A 12,013-nucleotide genomic window follows, 5' to 3' on the forward strand; every position below is an offset into this window, starting at 1 on the left:
TATATATCCCTTATAAAAATAACTATTAATTATATATATTACATACATATTTTAACCAAGAGATATAATTTAAGTTTCTATTCCAAATAGAAAACTTCAACTTGTCCACAATATTAATTATATCCTCTATACTAGCAAAAGATATAATAATATTTCATTTGGACTAATAACTAAATCTATTTAACTAATTAAATTCTTTAATTTAATTATCTAATAATAAAGTAATTAATCCTTTAGCAAAGATCAGAGCACTCGTTAGTGTGCGACCCCATAGGTTCAATACTAAGCCGGTAGTTAACTGATCACATCAATATACTAATCAAGAGCGGTGTCTAGCAACACTCCTTAACGATCGGTTAGAATGAACTATACAATTTACTCTTAAGATCCAGTAGAAGAATAATGTAGTAATTCTTTCTGTCCTTATAGCTCTGGGTCACCCTAGGATATGGTTCAACTGTCAAATCCTAATAGGCGACCCACTATGTGTTCATATAAACATATAATCGACCATTGAATGACCTAAGAAACTCTTTTCTTCTTTCATTCAATCGCCCTGGCCAAGGTCTTAAATTGGTCGGTTATAATTCATGACAACATGGAGCTTAAACTCATTACCAAGAGTTGACAGATTCCATCTTGATCAATCACTAATTCTACAAGTATTTAATCGTACCCAATATCCTTTCAACTATCGCCCTAGGGCCATGTGTGTCTAGTATCAAAGCACAATAAATAACTTGTCAATTACTATGATGATCTCATGTCAAAGGAAACTCTTACATCACATTCTTCAAGAGAATATCCTATTGACAGTTTATGGTAATTCTAACCATTAAGAATTGTCCAATGAATCGGTTCAATGATCATATCTCTATATGCATCATCTATTTATGTGATTTAGTTAATGAGATCAACTAATCTTTATCCCATAAAGACGATCACATAAATATTGATCTAACCGGATTACTAATGTCCAAATTAATAATCCTACGATCAAGAACAAAATTTAAATTAAATTGTAAGAGACTTTACTCTCATTATCATGATGACAAGTCTCAGAATTTAATCAAGGACCTTATTAAATTAATCAAGCAATTAATAATAACTATGATAAATGAATATCAAATGCCATATATTTTTATATCAAATAACATTCACAAAACTATGTTCAAATCATCAAATATGAGATTGGATCTATGGCATATCTAATATATCCCTAACAATCTCCCACTTGCACTAGAGCCAATCGCTCTTGTACTTCATTCCCAATTTTCACTTGTGTCTGTCAAACCCCTTTGCTCCAAGAGCTTTAGTGAATGGGTCTGCAGCATTTTCCTTTCCATCAACTTTTTGAATTTCGACGTCTCCACGTTCAATGATCTCTCTTATCAAGTGATACCTTCGTAGAACGTGTTTGGGTTTTTGGTGTGATCTTGGTTCTTTTGCTTGAGCAATGGCTCCAGTATTGTCACACAACAATGGAACTGCACCTTCTATTGAAGGAGCCACACCAAGTTCAGTTAAGAACTTTTTCATCCATAGAGCTTCCTTAGCAGCTTCACTAGCTGCTATATATTCTGCTTGAGTCACTGAATCAACTACTGAGCTTGTTTAGAACTTTTCCAACTCACTGCACCACCATTTAAGGTGAATACATAACCAGAAATAGATTTGCTATCATCCCTATCTGAAGAGAAACTTGTATTAGTATAAGTTTCAACTCAGAATTTCTATAAATGAGGAATTGGTTTTTAGTCCTTCTTAAGTACTTAAGAATGATCTTCACCACCTTCCAATGTTCCTCACCAGGATTTGCCTGATATCGGCTAGTCACCCCTAGTGCATAAGCCACATCAGGACGTATACATGTCATGGTATACATGATAGCTCCCATTGCACTAGCGTATGGGATCCTACTCATGCGTTCTCTCTCTTCAGGTATTTTAGGACAATCCTCCCTACTGAGAGTAATTCCAGTGCCTATCGATGTACAAAGACCGGGAAAGCCTAAGCAGCTTCCTAGATCTATCTCTATAGATCTTTATTTCCAATATATAAGCCGCTTCTCCCAAGTCTTTCATGGAGAACTATTCAGATAGCCAAATCTTGGTACTTTGCAATGCTGGTACATCATTCCCGATGAGTAATATATCATCAACATACATTATTAAGAATATAATTGTGCTCCTACTAACTTTTTTGTACACACAAGGCTCTTCTTCGCATCTAACAAAATTGAACTTTTCAATTGTCTTGTTAAAGCGTATATTCCTACTTCGAGAAGCTTGCTTTAGTCCATAAATGGATCTCTGTAGCTTGCAAATTTTATTATGATCAGGCGGAGATGTGAAACCTTCAGTTTGTGTCATGTACACATCCTCTTCTAGCTCACCATTAAGAAAAGTTGTTGTCACATCCGTTTGCCATATTTCATAATCTTAGTATGCTGCTATAGCAAGCAAAATCCGAATTGATTTGAGTATTGCCACGGGAGAGAAAGTCTCATCATAGTCGACTCCTTCTTTCTGACGATATCCCTTGGCAACAAGACGGACTTTGTAGGTCTCCACCTTTCCGTCTGCTCCAATCTTTTTCTTAAAAACCCATTTACAACCTATAGGTTTTATATCCTTTGAAGGTTCAACTAAAGTCCATACTTTATTTTCCTTCATGGAATTCGAAATTTTGCCATCTCTCATAGTCAGAACTTTGTATAGCCTCTTCATAGGTCTTAGGGTCATCATCATTATGATCAACCTCATTTGATACGTCATCTTGTACCATTAGATTTAATCTAGTTGGTACATGATGTTCTCGTGTAGACCTTCTAAAAGGTGCTTGTACAACTTGCTCACCTTGTGTTGGATTTAGTTGTTGTTCAATTTGGTTTGGAACTAGTTCATTAACCTGTTCTTGAACTACATTTAGTTCTTGAACTTCAACCGTTGAAGATGGCAACTTCCTTGTCAACTTCAAAACATCAATAAAGGTTCTTCAACTTGTGTCTCATGATCTTGATATTGTGTTGATTCATTGGTTTCTTGAACTTCATCAAGTTCTATTTCTCTACTATAATTTCCTTCTAAAAGAAATTTCCTTTCCGAAAAGGTTGCTCCTCTAGCCACAAGCACTTTATAGTCAGAATGGTGATAGAAATGATATCCCATTTTTTCTTTGGGATACCCAATGAACCTACACTTATCAGATCTTGAATCAAGTTTATCAGATTGCAGTCTCTTAACATAAGCTGGACAACCCCAAACTTTAATATGCTTAAGGTTAGGCTTATGTCCTTTCCATATCTCATATGGTCTTGTAGAGATCGACTTAGTGAGAACTTTATTAAGTAAGTATGTTGCTGCTTCCAAAGCATATCCCATAAATATATTGGAAAATCAGTGAACCCCATCATAGATCTGACCATATCTAATAAGGTTCGATTTCTCCTTTCAGACACACCATTATGTTGTGGTGTTCCTGGAGGTGTCACTGCGAGAGAATCCCATTCTCTTTGAGATACCTCGTTAAATCTTCACTAAGATATTCTCCATCTCTATCAGACCTTAGTACCTTGATACTTTTACCCGTTTGTTTTTCAACTTCACTACGGAACCTTTTGAACATTTCAAAAGATTCGGATTTGTGTTTCATAAGATATGAAACACAAATCTATATCTTGGCATATCATCAGTGAAGGTGATGAAGTAAGAATATCCACCTCTAGCTTGAATTTTCATAGGCCCACAAACATTTGTATGAATTAGTCCCAATAATTAAGTAGCTCTTTCTCCAGTTCCCGTAAATGGAGAATTGGTCATTTTTCCTTTGAGACAAGATTCACAAGTTGGATATGATTCCAAATCATACTTGTCAATATACCATTCCTTGTACAACTTGTTAATTCTTTTCTCTCCAATATGACCAAGCCTACAATGCCAAAGGTATGTATGATTTACTTGATCATCTCTTTTCCTCTTAAGACTTGAAACATGCATAATCGAATTAGCATTCACATTAGGTAAGACATAAACATCATGTTGGAGATAGCCATTCACATATAAATTATCACCATAATAAATAGAGCAAATACCATTGCTTATAATAATGTGAAAACCACGCTTGTGCAACATAGAAGCTGAAATTATGTTCGAAACAAATTTAGGAACGTAATAACAATCATCCAACATAAGTTCTTTGCTTGTAGGCATTATTAAAGAAATTGATCGTATAGCTACGGCTGCAACTCTTGCACCATTTCCAGCTTGTAGATTAATTTCTCCTTTCTTCAACCTTCTACTTATTTGGAACCCCTGCAATATATTGCAGATGTTATAACCACTGCCAGTATCTAATACCCACAATGAAACATCAGTAGTAGTTAAAGAAACTTTGAAAACATTTTTCATCTGAGTCTTACCTTGTTTCTTATCGTTAAGAGTTGCAAGATACTCTTTGCAGTTTCTCTTCCAATGTCCTATCTTCTTACAATGGAAACATTCAGCATCGGATTGGTCAGCTTTGCCTCCTTTGCCTCCTTTGGGTTTGGTCACACCACCCTTAGGCGCAGTAGGCTTCTTCTTGGGTTTATTTTTACCCTTACCCTTCTTCTTAGAAGAGTTTCCAACCAACATGACAGTTCCTTTCTTCTTCTCAGATGCAAGTTGATTCTCATAATCAATCAGCATGTTAAGCATCTCATGAAGATTACAATCCATTTTATGCATATTGAAATTAATAACGAATTGTGAAAAAGATTCAGAGAGTGACTGCAAGATCAAATCTTGAGAAAGCTCTTTACCCAGTTTGCACCCCAACTTCTCAAGTTCTTCAATAAGACTAATCATATGATTGACATAGGATCCAACCGGAGAGTTCCAGTCAATTTGGATCCAAATAAAGCCTTAGATAGCTGGTATCTAGCTGTCCTGCTTTGTGTACCAAACATCTTCTTAAGATGTTCAATGATTGCAGGTGGATCCATATCCTAATGTTTCCTCTGGAGCTCAGAACTCATAGAAGCGAGAATGATGCATTTGGTAGTAAGACATTCTTCCAAGTATTTCTGGTAAGTCTTGGTGGCATCATCATCATCCTCATTCGAGACTTCTTTGGCAGGCTTATCGATCACATCAATAAGCTTTTTATATCAAATAACATTCACAAAAATATGTTCAAATCATCAAATATGAGATTGGATCTAGGGCATATCTAATATATTCCTAACAGTCTCCCACTTGCACTAGAGCCAATCGTTCTTGTACTATAATTGCTTGATTAATTTAATAAGGTCCTTGATTAAATTTTGAGACTTATCATCATGATAGAGATCATAATAATGAGAGTAAAGTCTCTTACAATTTAATCTAAATTTTGTTCTTGATCGTGAGAGTATTAATTTGGACATTAGTAATTCGGTTAGATCAATATTTATGTGATCGTTTTTATGGGATAAAGATTAGTTGATCTCATTAACTAAAGATGCATATAGAGATATATCATTGAAGCGATGCATTGGATAATTCCTAATGGTTAGAATTACCATAAACTGTCAATAGGATATTCTCTTGAAGAATGTGATGTAAGATTTTCCTTTGACCTGAGATCATCAAAGTAATCGACAAGTTATTTATTGCGCTTTGATACTAGACACCTATGGCCTTAGGGCGATAGTTGAAAGGATATTGGGTACGATTAAATACTTGTAGAATTAGTGATTAATCAAGATGTAATCTGTCAACTCTTGGTAATGAGTTTAAGCTCCATCTTGTCATGAATTATAATCGACCAAATTAAGACCTTGGTCAGGGCGATTGAATGAAAGAAGAAAAGGGTTTCTTACGTCATTCAATGGTCGATTATATTTTATATGAACACATAGTTGGTCGCCTATTAGGATTTGACAGTTGAACCATATCCTGGTGACCCAGAGCTATAAGGACAGAAGGAATTACTACATTATTCTTTTATTGGTTCCTAAGAGTAAATTGTATACTTCATTCTATCCGGTCGTTAAGGAGTGTTGCTAGACACCACCCTTGATTAGTATATTGATGTGATCAATTAACTACCGGCTTAGTATTGAACCTATGGGGTCGCACAATAACGAGTGTCCTGACCTTTGCTAAAGGATTAATTACTTTATTATTTGATAATTAATTAAAGAATTTAATTAGTCAAATAAATTTAGTTATTAGTCCAAATAAAATATTATTATATTCTTTGCTAGCACAGAAGATATAATTAATATTGTGGACAAGTTGAAGTTTTCTATTTGGAATAAAAATTTAAATTATATCTCTTGGCTAAAATATGTATGTGATATATATAATTAATAGTTATTTATATAAGGGATATATAAATATTATTAAAGACTTGATTGTGAAATTCAATTAGGAATTGAATTCCTAAAGATTTTGGCAAATTCAATCCATTGGGATGGGATTTGAATTTTACAATAGGAAAATATTTCTAAGTTAGAATCCAAGTTTGAATTGGATTAGTAATGTGAACTTTTCAAGAAAAAGGAGGATTATGTGAAGTCCAATTTGGAATGGACTTTGAAAGAAAAAAAAGGAAGCCGTCATCGTTGAAGCCGCCATCTTTTACTTGCCCTGTTTGAAAAATGTGTTCACTTCATGTATATATAAGGAAAGTCCATAAAAGGACATAAAAAATAAGTCCTTGAAGTAGGCGGCCACTGTGATACATATATAAAATGTGATTGTAACTTTACAATATATAAAATGTGATTGTAACTTTACAATATAAATAAAATTGTAAAGAAGGAAAATGTTGAATTATGTGAATTGATTTTCACATTCGGTCACAACCTCATCCTTTTCCTTAGCTTTAAGGGAAAGAGTTGGTGAAGTAATATGTATATGCATAACTAAAATAACGTGGCTAAGTAACTTCTTTTGGAAGTGCCGCAAGAGTCAATAAATATTTGGACATGAAAATTTTTCTGTTCTTTTACTTTTGGGCTGCAATTTTTGAGAAAAAAATTTCAGCACAAGTTTTCATTCAATTTGTTCGCGGGTTTTATTGATCAAAGAGTTGATAGCAAAGATCGGTCTCGGTGTGGATACACATAGAGTCTTCGCACTATCGAATTTTTTTTGAAACGAGACTCTCTTCACCGGGTCTTAGATTCTAAGACAAAAAGATCTGCCTAGGATTGTTATTGTCTTCCGCTGCGTGTTACTCTGAACTATATGCAAATCCTACATGAATAAACCTCCGATGTTCTAAAACAAAATGCCTTCTATAATGCTGAAATTTCTCTGACTGGTTTTCATAGGGCTGGAGTATCCAACATAAATAGGCATGACCTTGGCATGGAGCTTGCCTTTAGATTTTAGGATTACAATGAGAACCCATTATAAATTTATAATAACTGCCTCTAAATGTTTAGTGAGAAAACACTGATCACCAATTTGGTCTTTGCTAAAGGGATAACATTATCAGGGATAGGTAAGGTGGCAATGTACTAAAAAGAGTGTTACTTTCCTAATATTTCCTATAAACACGATCCATTTCCATCGGTTTTTCCAGTAACATGTATACATGTCATGCATCTATGTCTATGACAATATCAACTTTGGCACCGTTTCTTTTATAAGGTAAGTAACCTCACTAATGTTAAAGCACCAAGCGGGGGTGCTGAAGAAACTCTACAAAGCTCTGAATACTGCGCGTTATATTTGCATAGAATCCAGCATCTCCAGAATACAGTCACAATCATATACATCTTTCATTCAATACCATACTTTAGCGACAGTAAGCATCCATATTTTAAACGAAATCCGCTTTTTCAAAATCTTATCAGCCTTGGCACCATTCAGACTGTCTATTAACCTCTTATCTGCCCATAGGTTCAGAACTACTTTAAAAGTTCCAAATTGGAAAAATATATATTATGTCTTCACTATTCTATTGATGCATCCTCTGTTTTGGGTATCCTCATTGCCTATTTTTGTCTTATTACTACGGATAAGAATGGACATTGGGCCTAACTCAATCCCAGAAGCTAGCTTGTGAGGTGAGGATTGCCCAAGACCATATAAGGAGACCAAGATACCCATAACCCACCAATGTGGGACACAACTCAACAACTACTAACAATTTAAGGATGTCCTGATCAATCATAGACATGAGTTTAGGGTACCTCAGGATCTTCCGTCAGTAGGCATATTTAATTACTTCTTGGTGGCTTAATATTCGCTAAACGTGCATACTGACCAATCTGTCGACACATCCATTAAGTACATCTACTATGTCGCTGCCTATTATATATTTTCTCTATAAAGGTGTTTAGTAGCACAAATGGCTCTTCAATGTCGATTAACTGTAGTAAAGCTCAGTATTGGCTCATGAAACACTAGCCCTAAATGTCGAAGGCACGTAAACTTGAAAGAGTTTGAGAGGTCCTCTTACTGCTAAAGAGATTTTGGGTGAGGTGATACGAGCAAAAGCCTGTAGAGATACACGCATACACACACATCCGCCCGAAGGAGTAGATTGAGATACCAGTCTTTCCTTCTCATAGCGAGACATGATTCCCACTTTTACTCGTTTTGAACAGTTCTCGCTGCAGTCTGGCTTCTGTGCCAAATTTAGCTGGAGCTCCGTCCATTTTTGAATGAGTTGGTTCAACTGATTAGCTGGTCCAGATAAGAAGACACTAAGCAGCAGTAGCACGAGAGCTGGATCGAAAGAGCTCGTGTGATGGAAAATAGAGCCAATATTGCAATTAGAGTGTGTTATTGGGAGAAGATATCACACATAAGTAATAATCGTGGTAAAGAGAAGCACGTTCTTTCTTTGAGCGTATAGTGGTCTTTTGAGTAGCTTACTCGAGACTACCAAGGTTAATATTCCTTACTATAGTGATAGTATGTTGCTCATTCCAAGCCGTGGTTCTTCCTTTGTTGAGAAGGCTTTTGCATGTTAAAAATTCTGGTATCCTTGTTTCTCTTTTTTATTCGTGTTAATTTCCAAATCTTGGTGTCCGTCGTTATTCCTTCTGTTTACCGTGAATATTATTATTTTGTGCAATTTTTCCCAACAAAATGATGCTCAAAATCAGATAAAACTGATTGCAAAGTTCTGGAGAGGGAGGGAGGGAGTTTGTTCCTTTTTCATCCCCATTTAGTTGCCGCTGATTTGGAGGGCATGAGAAGAGGTAGAGGACGGCCTAAGAAGTATCGGGGAGAGGTGATCAGGCAGGACATGGCGAGACTTTAGATTTCGAGGACATGACCCTTGATAGAAAGCTGCGGAGGTCGAGTATTGGGGTTGTAGGTTAGGAGGTAGTTGAGTCTTTTCTTACTTCGTATCCTTGTGAGGCTAGTCTGGTAGGGTTTTGTCGAAGTGAGCTAGTGGCAATGTTGTGTCTTACTACTCTTTCGCTTTTCATAGTGCCGGGTCTATGTACTGTCTATCGCTTTTGCTTTGCATCTACTTTCTCATTTTCATGATGTTATTTTGCCTATGGTTTCTATTGGTGGTACAGATATTGTCTCTTTTCGTCTTCTTGAGCCGAGGGTCTTTCGGAAATAGCCTCTCTACTCCCTCGAGGTAGGGGTAAGGTCTGCGTACACACTACCCTCCCCAGACTCCACTAGTGAGATTTTACTGGGTCGTTGTTGTTGTTGTTATTATGTTAGTTGCCCCTGATTCTGACTATCTTATATATTTTGGCAGAAGTATACTGTAGTTAGGTTTATGCACTTCAGAATTATATAGGGTTAGGTATTTTCTGGACATCCATCTGCACCTTTGGTTGGGCATCAAGTACTTGCTTCATAATACGATGAGTGAGCAGAATGCCAGAAGAAGATAGAGAGAATAATATCTTTCGGGCATTCATTTGCAAGGTCAATTGTACTTCAAATATGGCCTCGGCATCTATTACTTTTTTTTATGATAATAGCAGCTCTTATACTCCATAAATTACAGAAACTGATTGTGACGTAATGTTACACAGTTGAACTTACAATACATTGTGCTCTTAAGAATTTAGGTGGCGAGTCTTACCTTTTTCTTTTCTGATTTATACTTGGATCTCTAGCATAAATGTTTGAATGAGTACGCAACTGGTGAATCTACATATGAAACTCTTGCTCTTTTGGAAACCTTATCGGATCAATCTCGTAGGAAATTGTTCTTTCTATTTTGGACCAAGTTCTTGGTGAAGATTATTTTTACATATTTGGTCATTCATTTATCAGAAAGTTATGACAAATTGTTTCCTTTTGTAGGCGATAAATCCTCAACTGATTGGGACAAGGCCTGGTCAAGCTTCAGGAAGCAAAGCAGAAAGAACTTCTTCTCGCAATTCTCTCCAAACAAGTACGTAACATGGAATCCTAGGCGTTCCGAATATCCTCTGTCTGAAGAAGTTGACCCTATTAAAAGAGCAGAGAAATCAAACCTTATGTTATGGACAAGTCCACAGTTCACTCTTGTTGGAGCAATTATCATAGTTACATTTCTTTTGGTCTATTCCATTCTTGCTATAACAAAATGAGCTCTCAGAATGTGTCTGTTCATGCCCTCTTGTAAAGATTGCTCACTGTTAAAGTTTAGATCAATACAGCTACAGCTGTAGATGAAAAAATTGAAATGTATTTTGGTTTATTCCTTTTTAATTGTATAAAGTATGTAAAGTTGTATCATGAAGAAAATGTTAGTCTGCCTGTTATACTAAAGGGCAGCTCGGTACAGGAAACATCCCGCTTTCACTCAAGATCCGGGGAAGGGCTGTACACCAGTGGCGAAGCTAGGAATTTACCCAAGGGTATTCAAATTTGAAATAAGTGAAAAAAATTCCGACAAAGGGTGTTCAATATGTGTTATATACCTTTAAAACGTAATATCTTATCTATATATACAGTGTATTTTTTCAACGAATGGTGGTCAACTGACCACCCTTATAACCATGTGGCTTCGCCATTGCCGTACACCAAGGGATGTGATGTAGGCAGTCTACCCTGATTTAAGCATTAGTGGTTGATTTCACGGTTCGGGACCTATTGGTCACACGGAGATAACTTTACCGTTGCTTCAAGGCCGTGAATAATATCTGGTTTAACAGGAACACCTGCTGGCTGGTGAAAGAGAGAAAAATATATAGGAATAACCTCGGAGACAAGAACCAAAGGATACTTGAGGCTGTAAGCAAACATTTATTTTATCTTAATAAGGAACATATCTATCGTAATACCCTCTTTTAACACACGATTTGATTCAAGCCACTCCACCACTGATAGAATATCAACTCTGACCCTTTGGTTGGTGCAAGAAGGCAATAGTGGCAGCATTGGAGATAGAGGCGGATCTATGCTTCGGGAAGAGGGGTCATCGGACCCCGATAATTTCGATAATTTTTTTGAATTTATAAGTATATATATTAAAGCAATCATATATTTTGCTTGGAACTCCTATAATCAAAAGTCTAACGGGGACACTAGTTGAACAATTTGCACCTTCAAACCCAAGTCCGCCTTTGATCGGAGAGATCTTATTGTGCCATTAATCTAAAAGAGAAAATGTACCTCTTTGTCAGTCTTGCCTTATTAGGTACTTTAAGATGTCTTTTACAATCTTGTACTACTTTTTTCATCTTCCATAGAAAGAGTAGAAGACATTAATTTGACCTGTCTGCTTCTCAACTCAACCAGAGCTTTCATTGTTCTCACAAAGGGAAACATATATTTTTTTAGTGGAAGACAAGGAATTTGGCAATTCATATTTTCCTCTTTGCACTAATTGACTTGTTTTAGTTCTATACACTCATTGACGTAAACCAAATTTATATAATTAGATTATAGTAAAAAAGGCAGCCCGGTGCATGCAGAGGCGGACTTATGTTTAGCGCAGAGTGGTCATGGAATCCCGTTAACCTCGGCAAAAATTCTGGACATAGATGTGTATTAAGTTGAAAACGGTCATATATGTTCTTTAGAACCCTTAAGATCAAAAGTCGATGGGACGCACTGGTTGAGAA

At 36.1% G+C, this 12,013-nt stretch overlaps 1 protein-coding gene across 1 annotated transcript in view; it reads left to right on the top strand.

The window, feature by feature from the left end:
- The window catches only part of LOC109230564, a 15,059-nt gene extending 4,377 nt beyond the window's left edge, over positions 1–10,682 (top strand). Inside the window, exon 2 of the mRNA XM_019396042.1 lies at positions 10,266–10,682. Within this exon, the coding sequence (XP_019251587.1) occupies positions 10,266–10,534 (269 nt within the window). The 3' untranslated portion in view covers positions 10,535–10,682. The remainder of the gene's footprint in view (positions 1–10,265) is intronic.

This window comes from Nicotiana attenuata, chromosome 1 (genome assembly GCF_001879085.1).
Source record: "Nicotiana attenuata strain UT chromosome 1, NIATTr2, whole genome shotgun sequence".
In the NCBI taxonomy this organism is placed as follows: Eukaryota; Viridiplantae; Streptophyta; class Magnoliopsida; order Solanales; family Solanaceae; genus Nicotiana; species Nicotiana attenuata.